This window comes from Artibeus jamaicensis, unplaced genomic scaffold (assembly GCF_021234435.1).
Source record: "Artibeus jamaicensis isolate MK-2021 breed Jamaican fruit bat unplaced genomic scaffold, CSHL_Jam_final contig_585, whole genome shotgun sequence".
NCBI lineage: Eukaryota > Metazoa > Chordata > Mammalia > Chiroptera > Phyllostomidae > Artibeus > Artibeus jamaicensis.
In genome coordinates, this window is record NW_026521894.1 from 1,997,682 (window position 1) to 2,016,518 (window position 18,837).

The 18,837-nt window shown below is 36.6% G+C and overlaps 1 protein-coding gene and 1 non-coding gene across 2 annotated transcripts in view; one reads left to right on the plus strand and one right to left on the minus strand.

Moving 5' to 3' along the window:
* HTR3B (5-hydroxytryptamine receptor 3B) overlaps positions 1 to 18,837 on the minus strand; it is a 57,111-nt gene that overhangs the window by 31,362 nt on the left and 6,912 nt on the right. Inside the window, exons 2-3 of the mRNA XM_037151314.2 lie at positions 16,048 to 16,104; positions 11,471 to 11,631 (exon numbers count right to left, since the gene is read on the minus strand). Of these exons, the coding sequence (XP_037007209.2) occupies positions 11,471 to 11,631; positions 16,048 to 16,104 (218 nt within the window). The remainder of the gene's footprint in view (positions 1 to 11,470; positions 11,632 to 16,047; positions 16,105 to 18,837) is intronic.
* Positions 16,874 to 16,983, plus strand: LOC119053691 (U6 spliceosomal RNA). Its single transcript, XR_005083350.2, has one exon. It is a non-coding gene; the product is annotated as a U6 spliceosomal RNA (small nuclear RNA).

Consider the following 18,837-nt stretch of genomic DNA (forward strand, 5'->3'; position numbering starts at 1 on the left):
TTGTAAGGGGGTGGGGCCTTAGGTACTCACCAGGGCAGGGCAACCCTTCTTGCTGTGCTGCAGTGCTGTCTGTAGGGGGTGGGTCAGAGAGGGAACAATGCAGCTTGCCTGCTTGGCTCTAGCCCCACTTTCCAATGAACCCTCGTGTGACTGGGGATTTCTCCCTCCATGGCAACCCCCATTGTCACCCACAGTCAGCTCTGAGTCTCAGTTTCCTATTCAGACAGCCCCGCCTGCATGGCCCCCCACCTTGCCCCAGGTTCTCTCCATCAGCCCATCTTACTGGTCTGGTTACTCTGGTTGTTCTGGTTGACTGTTTCTTTAATTCTTTTGTTGCCAGAGTTCCATACAGTTTGATTTTCTGGCACTTCTGGTTGTTTATTGATTTTAAATTTGTTGTTATCCTCTCTTTGGTTGTAAAAGGAAGCAAAGGGTTTCTACCTATGCCTCAATCTTGGCTGGAACTCAGCAGATCCATTTTTAATTTTTTGAGGTATCTCCATACTGCTTTCCATTAGTGGCTGCACTAGTCTACATCCCCACCAAAATTGCAAAAGGGATCTCCTTTCTCCACACTCTCACCAGCACTGGTTGTTTATTGGTTTATGATGATAGTCATTCTGGCAGGTGTCAGATGGTATCTCATTATGGTTTTAATTTGCATTTCTCTGATGATTAGTGACATTGAGCATCTTTTCATCTGTTTATTGGCCATCTCTATGTCCTCTATGGGGAAGTCTCTAGTCAGGTCTTTTGCCCATTTTTTAATTGGATTGTTTGTTTTTTTGGTGCTGAGTTTTATAAGTATTTTATAAATTTTGGATTTTAACCCCTTATTGAAATTATCAGCAAATATGTTCTCCCATTCTGTGGGTTATCTTTTTATTTTATTGATTATTTCCTTGCTATGCAAAAACTGTTTATTTTGATGTAGACCCATTTGTTTATTTTTCTTTTGTTTCCCTTACTTTGAAAGATATTTGTGATAAAATATTGTTCTGAGCAATGTGAGATTTTGCTTCGTATGTTTTCTCCTAGGATTTTTATGGTTTTGGGTCTAACATTTAAGTTTTTAATCCATTTTGAATTAATTCTTATGGGTGATGTATTCATTTTTCTGCACTTATCTATCCCATTTTCCCAACACCATTTATTAGCTAAAACTATCTTTAGCCCATTTTATGTGTTTGCTCCTGTCTAATACTAATTGACTATAAATGTGTGGGTTTATTTCTGAGCTCTCTCTACTCTGTTCCATTGATCTATGTGTCTGTTTTTAGGCTAGTACCAAGCTGTTTTGATTACCATCGCCTTGTAGTGTAGTTTGATATTAAGCACTGTCATTCCTCCAATTTTGTTCTTGTTTCCCAGGATCACTATTGCTATGTGAGACCTTTCGTGGTTCCATGTGAATTTTTAGACTTCCAGACAAGATGGAGGCAAAGGTAGATACACTTTGCCTCCTCACACAACCAAAAGAAGGTCAACAACAAATTTAAAAGCAAAAAATAACCACAACTGCCAGAAGATTGAAGTGTATGGAAATCTGACAATGAAAAAGTTAAAAAAAAAAAACCAAACCATTCATTGAGACTGGTAGGAGGGGTGGAGATGGGCAGCCTGGGTGGAGAAGGCTTGCAGCAAGGCAGTGGCTGAGAAATGGACTGCAGGGGCGGGAGGAGGCAGCAGCTGGCGGACCAGGAAGTCCCACATTTGCATGCAAGTAAACCAGCAGGAAAAACTAGGGAGTGAGACACACCATGCACCCAGGTTTCTAACACAGAAAATAAAGCCTCAAACCTCTGACTGAAAAAACCTGTGGGGGTTAAGGCCAGAAGAGAAACTCTCAGCCTCACTGGAGAGTTTGTTGGAGAAACCAGTGGGATCCTAGAATGTGCACAAACACACCCATACAGTAATCAGCACCACAAGGGTCCAATTTGCTTGAGGGTAGCAGGGGAAGTGACTGAAAGCCTGCTGAGGAACCTCTGGGACAACTTTAAACATTCCAATGTTGGGATCAAATAGGCACCAGAAGGAGGTTAGGAAGAGCAAGAAATTAAAAACTTATTTGAAAACATAATGAAGGAGAACTGCCCCAATCTGGTAAAGGAATAGACTCCAGGAAGTTCAGGTCTCTTACTGTAACCTTGGTTTTAAAGTCTATTTTGTCAGATATAAAAACTGCTACCCCAGCTTTTTTCTTTTCCATTTGCATGAAATGTCTTTTTTCCAACCCTTTACTTTTAGTCTCTGTGTATCTTTTGATCTGAGAATGGTCTCTTGGAGACAGTATATATATGGGTCTTGTTTCCTTACCCATTCAGCTACCTTGTATCTTTTGCTTGGAGCATTTAAACCATTTACATTTAAAGTGATTGTTGATAGGTGCATATGTAGTGCTATTTTATTATTAGACTGTTTTCTTTCTTTCTTTCTTTCTTTCTTTCTTTCTTTCTTTCTTTCTTTCTTTCTTTCTTTCTTTCTTTCTTTCTTTCTTTCTTTCTTTCTTTCTTCTTGTTCTCCTCCTCCTCCTCCTCATTGTCACTGTTGTTGTTGTACTTCCTCTTCTTCTCCTCCTTGTCCTTCTTACTACAAACCCTGTAATATTTCTGGTCAATTTGTTAACACTGGTTTCATGTTAACAAACTCCTTTAGCTTTTTCTGGTCTGGGAAGCTACTTGTTTCTCCTTTGATTTCAAATGATAGCCTTGCTGGGTAAAATCACCTTGGTTGTAGGTCTTTGCTTTTCATCACCTTGAATATTTCATGTCACTCCCTTCTGGCTGGAAATGTTTCTGTTGAGTAACCAGATGCCAGTCTAATTGGTGCTCTTGTGTGTGTAACTACCTGCTTTTCTCTTGCAGCTTTTAGAATTTTCTCCTTGTCTTTAAGCCTTGTCATTTTAATTATGATGTGTCTCACTGTAGGCCTCACTGGATCCAACTTGTTTGGGACTCTCTGAGCTCTCTGGACATGTATCACTTTTTCTTTAACTATATTAGGAAAGTTTTTGGTCATTATTTCTTCAAATGGGTCTTGATCCCTTGCTCACTTTCTTGTCCTTCTAATATTCCCATAATGTGGATGTAGTTATGCTTCAAGTTGTCCAAAATGTTTCACAAGCTCTCTTCCTTTTTTAAAAATTCTTTTTTCTTTTTTTCTGCTCTGTCTGGGTGGGTTTTTTTTTTTCCTACCTTGCCTTCCAAAACACTGATTCTACATTCTGCTTCATGTAACCTTCTTTTTTTCCTTCCAGTGTATTATTTTTTTCAGATATTTTATTCTTTATTTCTGATTGGTCATTTTTTATGGTTTCTAGGACTTTTTTTTTATGCTGTTGGGTATCCTTATAATCATTACTTTAAACTATCTGATAAATTGCTTGTGTGCATTTCATCTAGTTCTTCTGGAGAATTCTCTTGTTCTTTCACTTAAGGTCTGTTTCTTTGTCTTCCCATTTTGGCTGCTTTGTATTTTCTGCCCCAGATGTTAAGTTAATCAGCCACTCACCTGCTCAGCTTTTAACTTAATCAAGCTGTAATCCATAGCCTGTTTCAAGCACCACAGGGCGCAGCAGGGCAATTCCTGTGGGTGGTGCTATTGCTTCCCCTCAGGCTGATTCCATTTGGAGGGGAGTGCTGCGCCTGAACAAAATGGCTTCTGCAGTACGGGAAATGATTCAGTATAGGGATCCTGGTAACTGTTCCTTCAGGTCTCTGCCCAGAGCCACATAACACCCCCACCCCGCAGGCTCTCCTCAAGTGTCTTTATTCCACTCTGCCTTCCCTATGCCAGTGGCTACAAACAGAATTTTGTGTGTGGGTCCCTTAAGAGTCTCTCTGATTCTCCAGCCATCTCACTCTGATAGACAGAAACCCTGCTGCTTTTCACAGCTAAATGTTATCTGGGTTTTTTTTTCCAGCTCTGGTGCTGTAGGCTGAGGAGCCCAGCTCTGGTTTTAGACCCCACACTTCTCGAGGGAAACCCTGGCCACTGAAATATCCCTCCAGGACTTTAGCAGTCACCCATGGGAGCCTAGCCAGCCCTCTTGCACCTCCTTTGCACTGGCTACCAGTCATGTTGTGGTGAAATGGTTCCTTCTGTCTGTCCTTGGTTATAATGCTTCTCTCCAGGTAGTGTTCAGTTGGTTATTCTGGATGATTTCTCTACAATTTAGTTGTAATCCCAGATTGATCCTAGGAGGAGGTTAGTGTGGCTTCCCCTTACTCCTCCATTATTATATAAAATGTTAAAGAGACTTATTTTAGAAAAAGAAGATCAAAATTATGAACAATAAAATGGCAAAAATACACATCTATCAACAAAGGAATCTAAAAACCAACCAAGCAAACAAGAAAAAAGGGACAGAGTCATGGATACAGAGAGCATTTTGATGGTTGCCGGATGGGAGGGGGCTGTGGAGGAATGGGTGAAGAGGTGAGGGGATCAAGAAGTGAAAATAGGTAGTTATAGAATAGCCACAGGGATGTAAGGTGCATTATAGGAAATGGAGTAGCCAAAGAACTTATATGCATGACCCATGGGTGGAACAATGGTGCTGGGAGTGCCTGAGGGAGTGGGGGGATGCTGTGTGGAGGAGGGACAAAGGGGGACCAATCAGGACTATTGTAATAGCATAATCAGTAAAATATAATTTAAAAAATAGTCTTGAAAGTACAACTACAAAGCGGAGATGTGATTGATGGGTTGCCAGTAGTTAAGGATTGGGAGGAGAAACAGTCATAGCTGAAAAGCAGCAATACCAGGAAGCCTTGTGGTGATCACCAGATAGCTTGACATGCTGGTGGCGGTGGTTACACAAAGCTACATATATGACAAAATCGCATGGAAGCTCACAGACAAATCTGAATACATGTCGAACTAAAGAAACCTGGATGAACTCTGTGGACTGCACCAATGTTATTTTTATAGTATCAATACTTTACTATATTAATGTAAGATGTTAATATTGAGAGACATTGGGTGAAGGGTGCACAGAATCACCCTGTAAATTTATTTGTAACTTCCTGTAAATTTATAATTATTTGAAAATTAAAAAGTTGGAAAAAATCAAGACCCAACTACAAGTTGGAGTCTTGGAGACATGTTGTCTCCAAGAAATGAATTTGAATACACCACAGAAAGATGGAAAATAAAAGAATGGCAATATATATACCACGTATAAAGGTAGCATAAAAAAAACTTGAAGAAAAAGGAATATTACTAGAGATGAATAGGGGCATTTCATAATGATAAAAGGATCTGTTCATCAAGAACACGTGAAATCCTGTACGGGTATGCACCTAACAGCAGAGCTGAGAAACAGACAAACCACAGTTACACTCCTCACTATAAAACTAATCAAACAACAAAAAATATAAAAAGTTAGGGAAGATTTTTAACAACACAATAAAACATACCAAATTGAAATTTATACAACAGTATACACTTTTATTCAGCACTATACTGGAGGTTCAAGCCAGCACAATAGGCAATAAAAAAAAGTAAAGGAAAAGAGTGGAAATAAAGATGTAAATCTATCTTTATTCACAGACAACATGATCTTCTACATAGAAAATTTAAAAGGATCTACAAAAAAGCCCCTGAAACTAATAAGAAATGGTAGAATTCACAGGATCCAAGGCTAATAGGTACAGATCAATTGCATTTTTGTGTGCTAGCCATGCACAGGCATTCTGTTTAAAATACTGATTATAATAGCATCAAATATGTGAAGTGCTTAGTGATAAACTTAACAAAATACATGCAAAACCCTTAAAAATGCACAATACTACCAGATATTATAGAACTAAACAAATTGATGGATGCACTGCATTCATAGATTGAAACACTATTAAGATGTCAATTCTCAAATTAATCTGTAAATTTAATGTAATTCCAATAAAAATTTCATCAGATTTTTCCTACTGGAAATTGATAAATTGATTCCAAAGTTTATATAGAAATACAAAGGATCTAGAAGAGTGAAAAGAATTTTGAAACAGAAGAACAAGGTTGGAAGACACACTATCTAATTTCAAGACTTCCATAATACTATAGTAATTGAGACAGTGTACTGGTGTAAGGAGAAATGTTGAACTGTTGGATGGAGTACAGTTCAGAAATAAACTCACAGTATATGCAAACTCTGGCGACTCAGTAAGATAGTAGAGAATCCTATTTTTTAAATGGGTAAAAAAATTTAATAAATATTTTACTCCAAAAGACACACAATTGGCAAATTAGCTCACAAAAAGATGTTCAGTATTATTAGTCTGCAGTAAAATAAAAGTTAAGAACCAAGTGAGCCACCACCACAAATCTACTAGAATGGTTAAAATTTTAAAATATGACAATATCTAATGCGGGTGATTGTTAGGGGGTGAGGAGAAGAGCCGAGATGTTTGCTTAAACTAGATGTTTATTTTTAGACTTAGGCAGAAAACCACACCTGGCCGTGGGCAGATGTTCCAGGGAGTTTAGCCAAGGCCTTGAAGTATCTCAAGACATGGCCTTGTCTTTGAAGAAAAGTATCCATTGTAATAAGCAGAGATGTGTGTGTGTCCTCTCAAAATAGCCAATTGCTAACAGCTACCTCTGCTTCTGTATTGCTTGCTTGCTTGCTTGCTCACCCCAATAAAAACCCCAGGCTGTAAGCGCCAGGCGCGACTCTCATTTGCAGCCATTTTGGCACTCGTGTGTCTCCGGAGGCACCCCGAGAGTTCGCCCCTGCGCAGGTAAAACTTTGAAACTTTGGCCAATAAAACACCTCTGACTACCCAGCAGTCTCCGACCTTCTTGCTCGCAAGGATGGGATGTAACATGATCATGTTGAGGAACTGAAACTTTAATACATTGCAGGTGGAATTCGAAATGGTAAAGTAACTTTGGGAAACAGTTTTCAGTCCTTTATAAAGTTAAACACGCAACTCAGCAATCCCATACTGAGATTTATCCTAGAGAAGTGAAAATATGTGCAAATGTTTATAGTGGGTATATTCATAATAGACACAAAGTAAAAACACATCCAATAACCGACATCCAACCCACATATCCCACAACTGTTAAATACATGAACAAACTGCAGTCCATCTCTACAGTGGAATACCACCACTGAACAGGGATGAATCTCAACAGCATTAAGCTAAGTGAAAGAAGCCAAAAACTAAGGGCAAAATACTATATGATTTCCCTTATACAGCATTCTTGTAAGTCAAAGTTATGGTAAGAAAAATAAGCTCAGTGGCTTCCAGTGAGGATAGAAGGAAGAGATTGGCTTAAGAAAGAAGAATTTCATTTTGTGTAATTTATACCCCAATTTAAAAAATGTCTCAAAGTTTTGTAAGATGAAGCAAAAGCGGTGCTTAAAGGAGAATTTATAACTTTTTATGCTATAATTAGAAAAGAAAAATAAAAATCAATAATGTAAATTTCTGCTCTATAAAATACATAAAGAAGAAAAATTAAATGCAAAGAGAAGAAAAGTCTGACAAGATATCAGTGAAATAAAAGAATAGAGAGAATTTAAAAATCAATATTTGATATTATGAAAAAAATAGAGAAAATTGATAAACCTTGGCAATATTAGCCAAGGGAAAATAAGGGAAGACACAAAGTACTGATATTAGAAACGTAACGTAAAAGACAGTATCACTAGAGATCCTCTGGACACTAAAAAAAATTTAAAAAGCAATATTATGAACAAATAAATTTGACAACTTGGATGAAATATACAAATCCCTTGAAAAATACAGAATACCAAAGCTGAAACAAGAAGGAACAGAAAATTTGAACATTCCTATATGTTAATGAAATAAAATTTACATTTTAATATCTTCCCACAAAGAAAAGTCCAGTCTCAGATGGTTTTACTGGTGAATTCCATCAAATATTAAGGAAGGAAAATATTCACATTACACAACTCCTTCAAAAAATTTCTATTTGGAAGTGAGGAACACTTTTAACTAATTTTATAAGGTCAACACAACTCTAATACCAAAACCAGACATACATTACAAGAAATGAAAACTATAGCCTGAAACCCCTCATCAACATAAATGTAATCTGTATCAAGTAGAGATTGAAATCTAGAAATACATAAAAAGGATACTATATCAAGATCAAATGAAGTTTATCCTAAGAATTCAGAGGTAGTTTAACATTTGAAAATAAATCAAAATAATTTACTCTATCAACTGCATAAACAGAAAAAATCATGTGATCATCTAAATAGATTTTTAAAAATCTGATGTAATTCAACATCAATTCATAATTTAGAATAATCTCTCATTATACAAAAAATAGAGAAAACTTTTTCAACCTGATAAAGACCATATTAAAAAAAACAACCCAACAGCTAGCATCATACTTGATCATGAAAGATTTTCCCCTAAGAATGGGAACAAATAACGATAGTAGCTCTCTCTACTTGTATTGACATTGCAGGACAGATCTTAAGCAAGACAATAAGACAAAATAAATAAATAAATACAGAGCATAGAGATTGGAAAGGAAGAAGTAAAACTCTTTGCAAATGACATGATTGTGTATGTAGATAATATTAACCTACAAAAAAAGCTACTAGAATGAATAAGTGAATTTACTAAGGCTGTAGAATCACAGCATCAATATACAAAATTAATCATATTTCTCTATAATAACAACAAACAACTAGAAAAGAAAAAATTAAGTAAAAAATTTAAAATGATATTTATAGTAACATCTAAAATACTTTGAGATAAATTTAATAGGAATGTGTATAAAACTTCTACATTAAGGTTATAAAACACTACTGAAGGCCCAAATAAATGGAGACACATACCACATTCAAGAACTAGAAAACTCAATATTGTTAAGATGTCAATCTCCCCCAAATATCTCTATAGATCCCACAATATTTAAAAAAAACCTCTGAGCAGTCCTTTTAAAAATAGAAATGGACTGTAGCTCTCTCCTCTCCTCTCTCTCTCTCCTACTCTCTCTCTCACATGCTCAGGCCTTTCCCCCTTTCCTTCCCCAGGCTCATTTTCTTCTGAGGAGCCATTTTTTCTCCTAAGCTCCAAGGACCCTTCTTTTGCCTCTGTAACTCATTTCCTAAGTCCATGCAATCCAACTGACTCACCTTTATTACCTCTCTGTGATTTTCTAAATAAACTTTCTCTTATTAAAAAAAATAAAAAAGATAAAAATAGAAATAGACAAGATGATCATAGAACATATGAAGAAATACTAAGGTCATAAAAAGCCCAACTATCCTAAAAATGAAGAAGAAAATCCAAGAGTTTATACTGCCTCATTTCAAAAGAAATAAACCAACAGCTATCAGTTAATTTAATTTTCAACCAAGGCACCAAAGCAATTCGATGGAGAGAGAAAAACCTTTTCAAAAAAATTAACAAACAAAAAAACAGTCCCCCCACAAAAACAACAACAAAAACCTTGACCCATAACTCATACCATCAAAAAAATTAATTCTGAATAGATCACAGAACTAAATCTAAGGAACTAAAAACTATAAATCTTCTAACAGAAAATACTGGAAAATATTTTTGTGAACTTGGAATAACAAAGGTTTCTTAGTACCCAGAAAGCACTAACCATGAATGAAGAATTGATAAAAATGGATTTCACTAAATTTAAAACTTTCTGATCATCATAAAACCTACTAAGAGATGAGCAGACAAACTACAGACTGGGAGTAAACATTCACAATACATATCTGACAAAAGACTTGTATATAAGCAACTCATAAATCTATAATCAAAAGACCGACACCCAATTTTTTTTAAAAGGAAAATACTTAAATAGCTACTTCACAAAGAAGCTACGTTAGTAGCCAATAAGCACACAACAAAGGGCTCCAAATCATTAGCCATCGAGGAAGTGTAAAGTAGAACCACGATAATATACCACTACACCCTTACCAGAATGGCTAAAAGTTACAAATCTGATAATGTCAAATGCTGATGAGGATGTGGAGCAGTGGGAACCCGCATAGCTGGCTGGTGGGAGTGTACAATTACAACCACTGGGTAAATCAGTCTAGCAGTTTCTCAGTTATTCCACCTCTAGGTTTTACCTAAGAAAAATGAAAACATGTATACACAAAAGACTTGGACAGAAATATCCATACCAGCTTTATTAATAAATCCTAAAACTGGAAACAACCCAAATCTTATCAAAAGGAGAGTGGACAAAGAAATCGTGATATAGCCATAGCTAAATAAATACTACTTATTGTAAAAAAAAAAAAAGTTACTGACACATTCAACGACATGAGTGAACCTCAGATACATTATACTGAGTGAAAATCCAGACACTGTAGAGGACATACAATAAAATTTCATTCATATAATTCTAGAATTGGCAAACATAATCTATGATGAAAGAAATCAGGACAGGGGTTGTATCTATGGATGGATGGGATGGGATTGACTTGGAAGGAAATGAGAACTCCTACTAGGGTGATGAAAATGTTTGATATATTGATAAGAATGGGTTATATGTATTACACACTTATAAAACTTTATCCATGCATTTCTATATATGTACTGTGTACCTCAATTAGAAAAAAATAGTTTTGAGAAGTAAATTGAAAAATAATCATTAAACTACTTTAACAAAACAAGTTCAGTAAAGTCTGCTTATAAGAAAAATCAATGTATGCTGCCAGATGGGTATGGTGATTTATGGTAGGGAGAACACTTTATAAGGTATACAAATGCCTAATCACTACGTTATACCCTTGGAACTAGTATAATACTGTATGTCAACTGTGTTGAAAAATAAACTAAAATAAGAGAAGTCAAAATAAATCTGGGACCTATTATTGGTATTGAAGACTTTGTAATTAAGAAAAAGGAGAAAGAGGAAGCAGGGATGGTCATCAGGGCCATTGTTTATTGAGGGCTTACTAAAATCTCTGCTAACTGCTTCACATGAATATTTCTCATTTAATTTCCACAATGACCTACTTTTCAGATACAGTAGGAAAAACATGCTTTGGTAAACAAATGTTCCCCCTCACTATCCTTAGCTAAAAACTTAGGTAGAAGGTTCTTTATAAACTCAATACCACTTTCTTCTCTCTTTAAATTTTCAAGCAATAATTGGCAGATGTTTTCTTAAATCTACTACCACTAAGAAAAGTGAACCATAGGGAAAAAATGACTATTACCTTTTTTTTTTGTTTCAGTAATACTCATAAAATATGCCCCAAATCTATGACTAGAATTATCAAAACATTTTAATTCTGTGAAATTCATATTACTAGACTATGTGCCCCTCACAATATAAATTGGGGGCTAGAAAGCATGGTTTGCCTAATAAATATTCTACCCCCTGCTCACTGCTAAAATGAGCCTAGTACAACTTCCCTACCATCTCAACTAGAATCTGAAAAAGAAAACTACTCTTAAGCTCCTATGTAACAGCAGGTAGTGTTACAAAAGGGTAAGATGGTCCTTACCACATCCAGTACAGCACGGAGAGATACGTCCAGGTGCACAGTGGTGGCCTCTGTCCAATCATGAACTGGCCTCACTTCCTTGTGATATTTCTGTAATAGCTGCTTGGTGAGATGATACAGAGCAGAATTCCTGGGATGAGGTGTATCTATGGCTAGGATTCCTGGAAAAGGAAACTATCATCGTGAAGATGAAAATAAGAGGAACTTAGCATCTTTAGGAGATTTCGGACTCTTCCAGACTTGGTGGCTTACTCTAATTTGCTTAAGTTCACAGCTAGCTGGTAGGGTTTTCAGCAGTTTTAAATAACTGATGTAAATAAACTGATGGCCCAAGTGCCCAAAAGAGCCATCTCACTGCAAAAATAAATAAATCACCCCCATCTCTAAGGATGCCAAACTACACCCACGATTTCATTTTTGCAGCAACCATGCATCTGGAGGACAGATCCTTTCTTTGTTCCTATATCACCTTCTCCTGGTACATGGAGAAACCTTCCTACCCACTTAGCCAAACTTAACTTTCCCATTGAATTTTTCTTTTGATTTCCCATTTGTAATTCAACAGTTAAATAGAAAACCCAGGCAAAAACATGGACAAACCAACAAAAGCAAAGATCTTTGTGGATTTCTAAATAATGGGGTTAATGAGATTCCAATTCTTACTTTTCTCCTAAAAAAATCAATTTTCTCACTTGGTATATCTTTACATAAAATACACTTGTCAGAAAAATGAGATCTTCATTTTGGGAAAATTCTTTTTGGTTCCAGGGAACAACCATTTCCTCAGATCCAGGAATCTTGATTTGTAGAGGAGCAGTGATAGGTGTTGAGGGAGGGGAGGCCAGGGGGAAAGAAGCAAGAGAAATGAGCATCAACAATTGGAAGTGACAAATTTGTGAGCGTTTTCTCTGAGTTGCAAAAAGATATTTTGTTCACAAGCTTTGCCAGCCCTTGGGGAATTCAAAGCTTCGCTAAGTCATTGGACTGAAGCAAATTGCACACCTCCTGCCACAGTGCATGAGTGAAATCTGTCTGTGGTATCCTGTGCATGAATTCATCGGGGCTCTCAGTGGTTTTGATGGTTATTTTGATGAGCTGCTGAAGGTATGCAGGATTCAGCAGGAAACTGTAAATGAGATATCTTCTCCCTCTGCGACAATCCTGTTTATACCCATTTCTTTATGAATGATGTCATGTCACTTGCCGCCACAGGCAGCAATTTCTATGATTTATCAATGTCATTGTGACCAAAATGCTAACAACAATGCTGGAGTAGCAATTCCAGACTCATTGTGGGCAGTGGAATATTCACTTTCATTACCATCAAAACTGGGAGCCTAATGAGAATATTAACTTCCTAACTGTTCACCCGAGAAGATGCCTAAAGTGGCATCAGCTATTCAGGCGTGCAAGACTAAGGTGGGTGGCTTGAATCAGGCATCATTTTTAGGGTGTTTTGTGAACGATGATTGTCAGAAAATGTGCTGTAAATCTCTCTACCTGAGATCACTTCTTGCTGGTGTACCCCAGGGGTGAGAAGTCAGAAGCACAAAGCAAAGCTTGTCTGGTGCTTTCTCTGCAACTTGCTTCGGGCAACTTTGCTTTTACTTCGCTTGGAAGCTCCCAATTCAAGTCCCAGTTGGGGAAATGCTGAAACTTCATGTTTCAATACCAGAAACTGCCTCAGACAGAGTTAAAACTTAATTCTGAGAAATGAACCTGTGTTCCCTATACCCTCTGCTCATAAAGACACAGATTCCCCTCTACTATCTTTTCTAGGAAACAATTGATAAGTACCCTATGGATAAACACATATTTCCTAGAACATGTCAAAGTCTTTGGGTTAACAGAGAAAGTTCTGGAAGCTAGAACTAGGAACAAAAAAAAATCAAGCAATGATAGGAGAAAATAAAAAGCAAAAAGAAGTAGGCTTAAGTTAAACTATAGGGGGAAAGAGTTCTTTGTTTAAAATGGGAAGAAATAATAAATTACATTTCTACTATGAATGCAAATTTGCCTGAAGAGACAGATCTATTATAGGAGAGAGATTAAGGATTTAAGTGACCATTAATTAGCAGTAAATTATGCCCCTTGAAAGCTAATGTGACATTCACACAAGCACTAAATGACTCACAGTTAAGTGATGTTTCAACAGACACTGATGGAAGCTATCAACAGACCCAGGGAACATTCCTCACTAGCACTGCCCTCTGATAATCAGCTTCAAATGATTCACTCGTAAAATTTCTGGAAAGTAGAATGTGTTAGGACCTGAGATATGAATCACTATTAGGTGAAGAGAGATTTTTTTAGAAAAGATAAGAATGCAATAGAATTATTCCTTTGTTTTCCTTATTTAAATAAGTTTCTCTTCACACACCCATCTTAAAATGTTCTGAGCACTTTGATTAAAAGAGCTCCTCTGGCTTCAGTGAATATACTATCTATCTTTAGGATTAAGAGAGTTATACATACATCTAAGAGGTTACAAAGAAATATAAGTTTAAGCATGTGGTACTACTGATGAAAACTTGCCATATGTCAGGCAATAGGCTAAAAGCCCTTTACATGAATTAACTCATTTAACTTTTACTACAGCCTATGAGATAGACACTCTACAGTCCTATGAGTCACTATTATTATAGGTGAAGGACTATAGACTTAATGAGGTTAGTACCACCTAACGTCATACAGCTTGTAAGTAAAGAGGCTGGAACGTAAACACGAGTGATCTGTGACCTGGCTCCCTGAAAATATTAGGAACAGCAGTGAGTAACCTTTCAAAAGAAATATTGACACATCATATGCTGTACATTACTGGGCAGAAATAGTTCATCATTATTTTCTGAGTATATGTACTTTCAGGTCAATAATAAGCATATGTTATATTTGTATTGCACCTTACAATTTCACCATGCTTATTTGATCTTCCTGGGTGTACAAAATAGTTAACTTACAGAGAAACTGAATCTCTGAGAGATTAATTGACTCGTCCAGGGTCACCTGCCTGGCAGTAGTGGAGCAGGAACTAAATGGTGCTCTTAATCCAGGCTTTCCACCCCAGCACACTGTCTCCCTAGAGCAGCCATGGACTGGGTCAGTTCAGTGATCTTATATTTACATATCGATTTGGTACTAACCCAGGTAAAATTCCAAAGGATGGATTTTTCTGCAACACATGTATTCAATACAATTTACCTCTAGGCACAGATTACTAGAAACTTTTAAAAATACTTTTTCTGCCACATTTAAAATAAAAATCAAGCATAATACAAAACAATAGAGAGATGTTGTTAAGAAGAATTTCTTCTGTTTCCTTACCTTCATTTATCTATTTTATCTTAGTTTAATGTTCATAATTATTTTCTCCTAAGGAACCCATTTGGCATTTAATGAAATTTCCTCTGTTTTCATTTTTATAATTAAGATAGGCTTTTATCCTTTATGTTCAATACCCAGAATTTTTATATTTTAATGTTAAGTGGCTATTTTTTCCTTCACTCAAATAAAAAATCATTTTCAGCCCTGGTTTGTGTGGCTCAGTGGAATGAGTGCTGGCCTCCAAAGCCAAAGGGTCCTTGGTTCAATTTCCATTTAGGGCACTTGCCTGGGTTTCAGGCCAGGTCCCCAGTAGGGGGTATGCAAGAGGCAACCACACATTGATGTTTCTTACCCTCCCTTCTCTCTTCCCCTCTCTCTAAAATAAATAAATAAAATTTAAGAGAAAAAAATTCAGTTTCCTGACTACTGAATTCCTTCCTCATCTCCATAATTGACTCATTTCATTTCCAGTTATATTTTAAAACATGGATAGTCAGATATGGGCTCTAGGAGAACCCTAGAGAAAGGGGGATATTGAGGAATACCAGCGTAAAGATAGATTCTTGATTTGTGCGTGTTTTCTAAGAATCAATTGTATCTTAAATGGTTCAATTCAGTAGACTTAATACCAGCAATTTAGTTCCAAAAATTAAAGAAAAATATATTGGCTTATAAAGTATTTTTTAGAAGAATTGTATACCCAGAACATGCAAGTTGACAATACTGGTTTTTAGAGAAATATTCACCTACACAGACTGTGGCTTGATGTAAAGCTCCTAATGCCAAAACAGTATTCAGGTGTCTCTAGCCATGATGCATCCAAGGGACTCTTTCTCTGGATTACCAAAAGCTTATGATCAAGCCAAGACTATTTTTTGATAATAAAAAATATATAATTCAGACACAAAAGCAAACCTGAAAAAGAATGCTCATACTCTCAATGAAAATCACAACAACGAGAGTGGTTCCTAGAACAGCAGAGATTTAGCAAACAATGATAACATTTCAGAACCTATTTTCAGCTATGCATAAAAGCTTCACTGTGTAGTATGTGTATGTATCTGTAATTGTAGGAGCAAAGTCATAACAAATCATTGATCTCCTTGTAAGCTTCACAGGACCGGCATTGTACAGATGAGTAAACACGAACACTCACGAGGAGTTAGTTATATATATAGCATACTGTAGAAAAAATATTGTCTCTACTTCCTAAGAGTTAATATTCAATGTCTAGTGAAATCATTTAGAGAACTCACCTGAGGCAGCCACCAGGATGAAGGGCCACAGAGGAGCCATTGCACTTGCCAATGTTTCTGAACAAAAAGGAGAAATGCAAACTTGCCTATCAGATGGAATGCCACTTAATTTTTTCTAAAAGGGCTTGTATTATCTTCACTTGGTTCTTCTCTGTTTGCCAGTTTATGTTCTTGCTAGTGCTATTTTGTGAGCACTAAATGGAAACCTAAGGCAATACCAACACTAGAGAAGTGTTTTGGAATTCATACCATCTCAATGTCCCTTAACTTCTGCATTTGGTTCTGCCCCAGGGTCAGATTATGGCCAACATTTCAATTTTCCTGACAGGAGATATCTAAGTAAATAATGTAATCTAAGAGGCGCCCTCAAGGAGAGGAAATTCCACACTAATATGATTTCCTTTATAGCCTTTACCTAAGGCAATACTCTTGCTAACATTCAGGACACTAATTTCATTAATAATTGAGATCCAAATAGCTGTCCTAAATATGCAGTAACATCTCCAGCATTTCACAATGGTTATTGGACTTGAATTAGACAAAGCAAATGGAAACCTGGTATTGCCTAACAAAGAACAACTGCTAACAACACAGTGGTAAAAGTGCTTTTTTGTTTTTCCTAAGCCCCTCTAATGAAAAGAAACAGTGATTTTTGATAAACAGGAGGGCTTTTTAAATTTTTATTGGGGACAATAAAAACTACACAAGAGAGGATCCTCCACACTTACTGAACATGAGAACTACCAATGTTTAACATCATGTAGTAATTTTTTTCACTTTTTCATTGAGTACCCATTCACTCTTCATTATTTAAAAAAAGATGCATGTGCTCGCTTTGGCAGCACATATACTAAAATTGGAATGATACAGGGAAGATTGGCATGGCCAATCCTGAGCAAGGATGACACGCAAATTCGTGAAGCATTCCATATTTTTAAAAAATGCACAATTTTGTATAATAACTCTATCTTCCATTGGTAGACTCCCATATGCTCTAGAAACAAAAACTACATTGCGTACCATTTCCAATAACTCCCTTCTTTTTTACTGTAAATTGGATTATAGAGGCACAATTGTGAGATAAGTTTTCACAAAGCAAATTGAGAGGGGAAAAGTATATACCTGATTCCTGTTCTCCTAATTATCCAGTCCTTTTGTTTAGAATCCATGAAGTTCGCTTCCTAATTTTTATCTACCAATAAAATGTAGCCAGGATTGGTTTCTTACTCTTGGTGAAGAGAGTAACAAATGTGGAAAAAGAGGAAATGAAGATGACCCCTGTGGTGTTAAGTTGGTTTGGGGGATATCAGTGTGAACTCAGGATTTTCAATATATGTAGCTCAATATCGAAATCAATACAAATGTAAATGTGTGTGTACACATGATTGTACACAGCCATATCTCTAGCTTTGTCTACTAGATGGACTGGAAGTAGGGTCACCCCGATATCAATGAGTGTATCCAGTACCCAGATCTTAGTTTATAAATACTGCATCGCCTAAGAGGAAGAACTGAAGAAATGACAAATGCCAGGGCTGAGATGGCATAAGAGCCTAGAACATCTTGCTGTATCATAAAGTAAAGAAATGCTGGAATAATAATGGGGACATGATAAAAGGACCTAGAAGCCATCTTGACGGGGCTCCCTGTTGTCAAATCTGGAGCAAGTCAAGCATCAAAATCAATAATGGTTGTGAAAAATTATGACCCACTACATAAGTCATAATTCACATGTCCTACTGATGTAAATAAATAAATGAAAGGCTTTTCTTCCCTTTTTCATTCTAAATTAGAATGCCAACTAATAAGTGTAGAAGGACTGATGGAATCTTCATAGGAGTAATTCACCCAAGACACATCAATGGGTGTTAAAAACTAGTCAGTGAAAGTTTGATAAGGAACACAATAGTATTACTATTTATACCAGATAGTAATTACAAAGATTGAAAAAAAACTTCCAGTGTGGAAACCTGGCACACAGTGCCTAAATCAAGTAGTGAAAGTTAACATCACCAATCATGAGAACTGTGTGCCACCAGGTGGAAGACATAGCATTATTTCTGTTATCCTGCCAAAAATCCACTACTTGAATCTACCCAAAAAGAAATACCAGACAACCCCATATTGTGGGACATTCTACAAAATAGCAGGTACGTAATCTTCAAAAGAATCAAAGTTATGAAAGTCAAGGAAAGACTGAGAAACTGCATCAGCCCTGGCTGGTATGGCTCAGTTAGTTGTGGTGTTGTCCTGTGACCAAAAGGTTGTGGGTTCAATTCTCGGTCAGGGTACATGCCTGGGTTGCCAGTTCAGTTCCAGCCAGGGAGCTCAGGAGGGGTAACTGATCAGTGTGTCTCTCTTGCATCAATGTTTCTCTCTCTCCCTTTCTCTCTCTTGCTAAAAAGCAATGAAAAAAATGTTTTTGGGTGAGGATGAAGGGAACAAACAAACAAAGAAACTGCATCAAACAAAATCAGATTAAAGGTACATGATAAGTCAATGCAATGTGTAATCCTGAATTCGATCCTTTCATTATAAAGAACATTTTGGGGAGAATTGGTGAAACTCAGATGAAGTCTGTGGATGAGATAGTAGTAATGTACTAATGTTGGTATTCTGATTTTGATTATTTGAGATTATATAAAAAATATTCTTGACCCTCAGACTTCTGGCCAAGATGGAGGCACAGGTAGGTATACTTTGCCTCATTGCACAACCAAAAGGACAACAACAAATTTAAAAACAAAAAAATAACCAGAACTGCCAGAAAATCAAACTGTATGGGAGTCT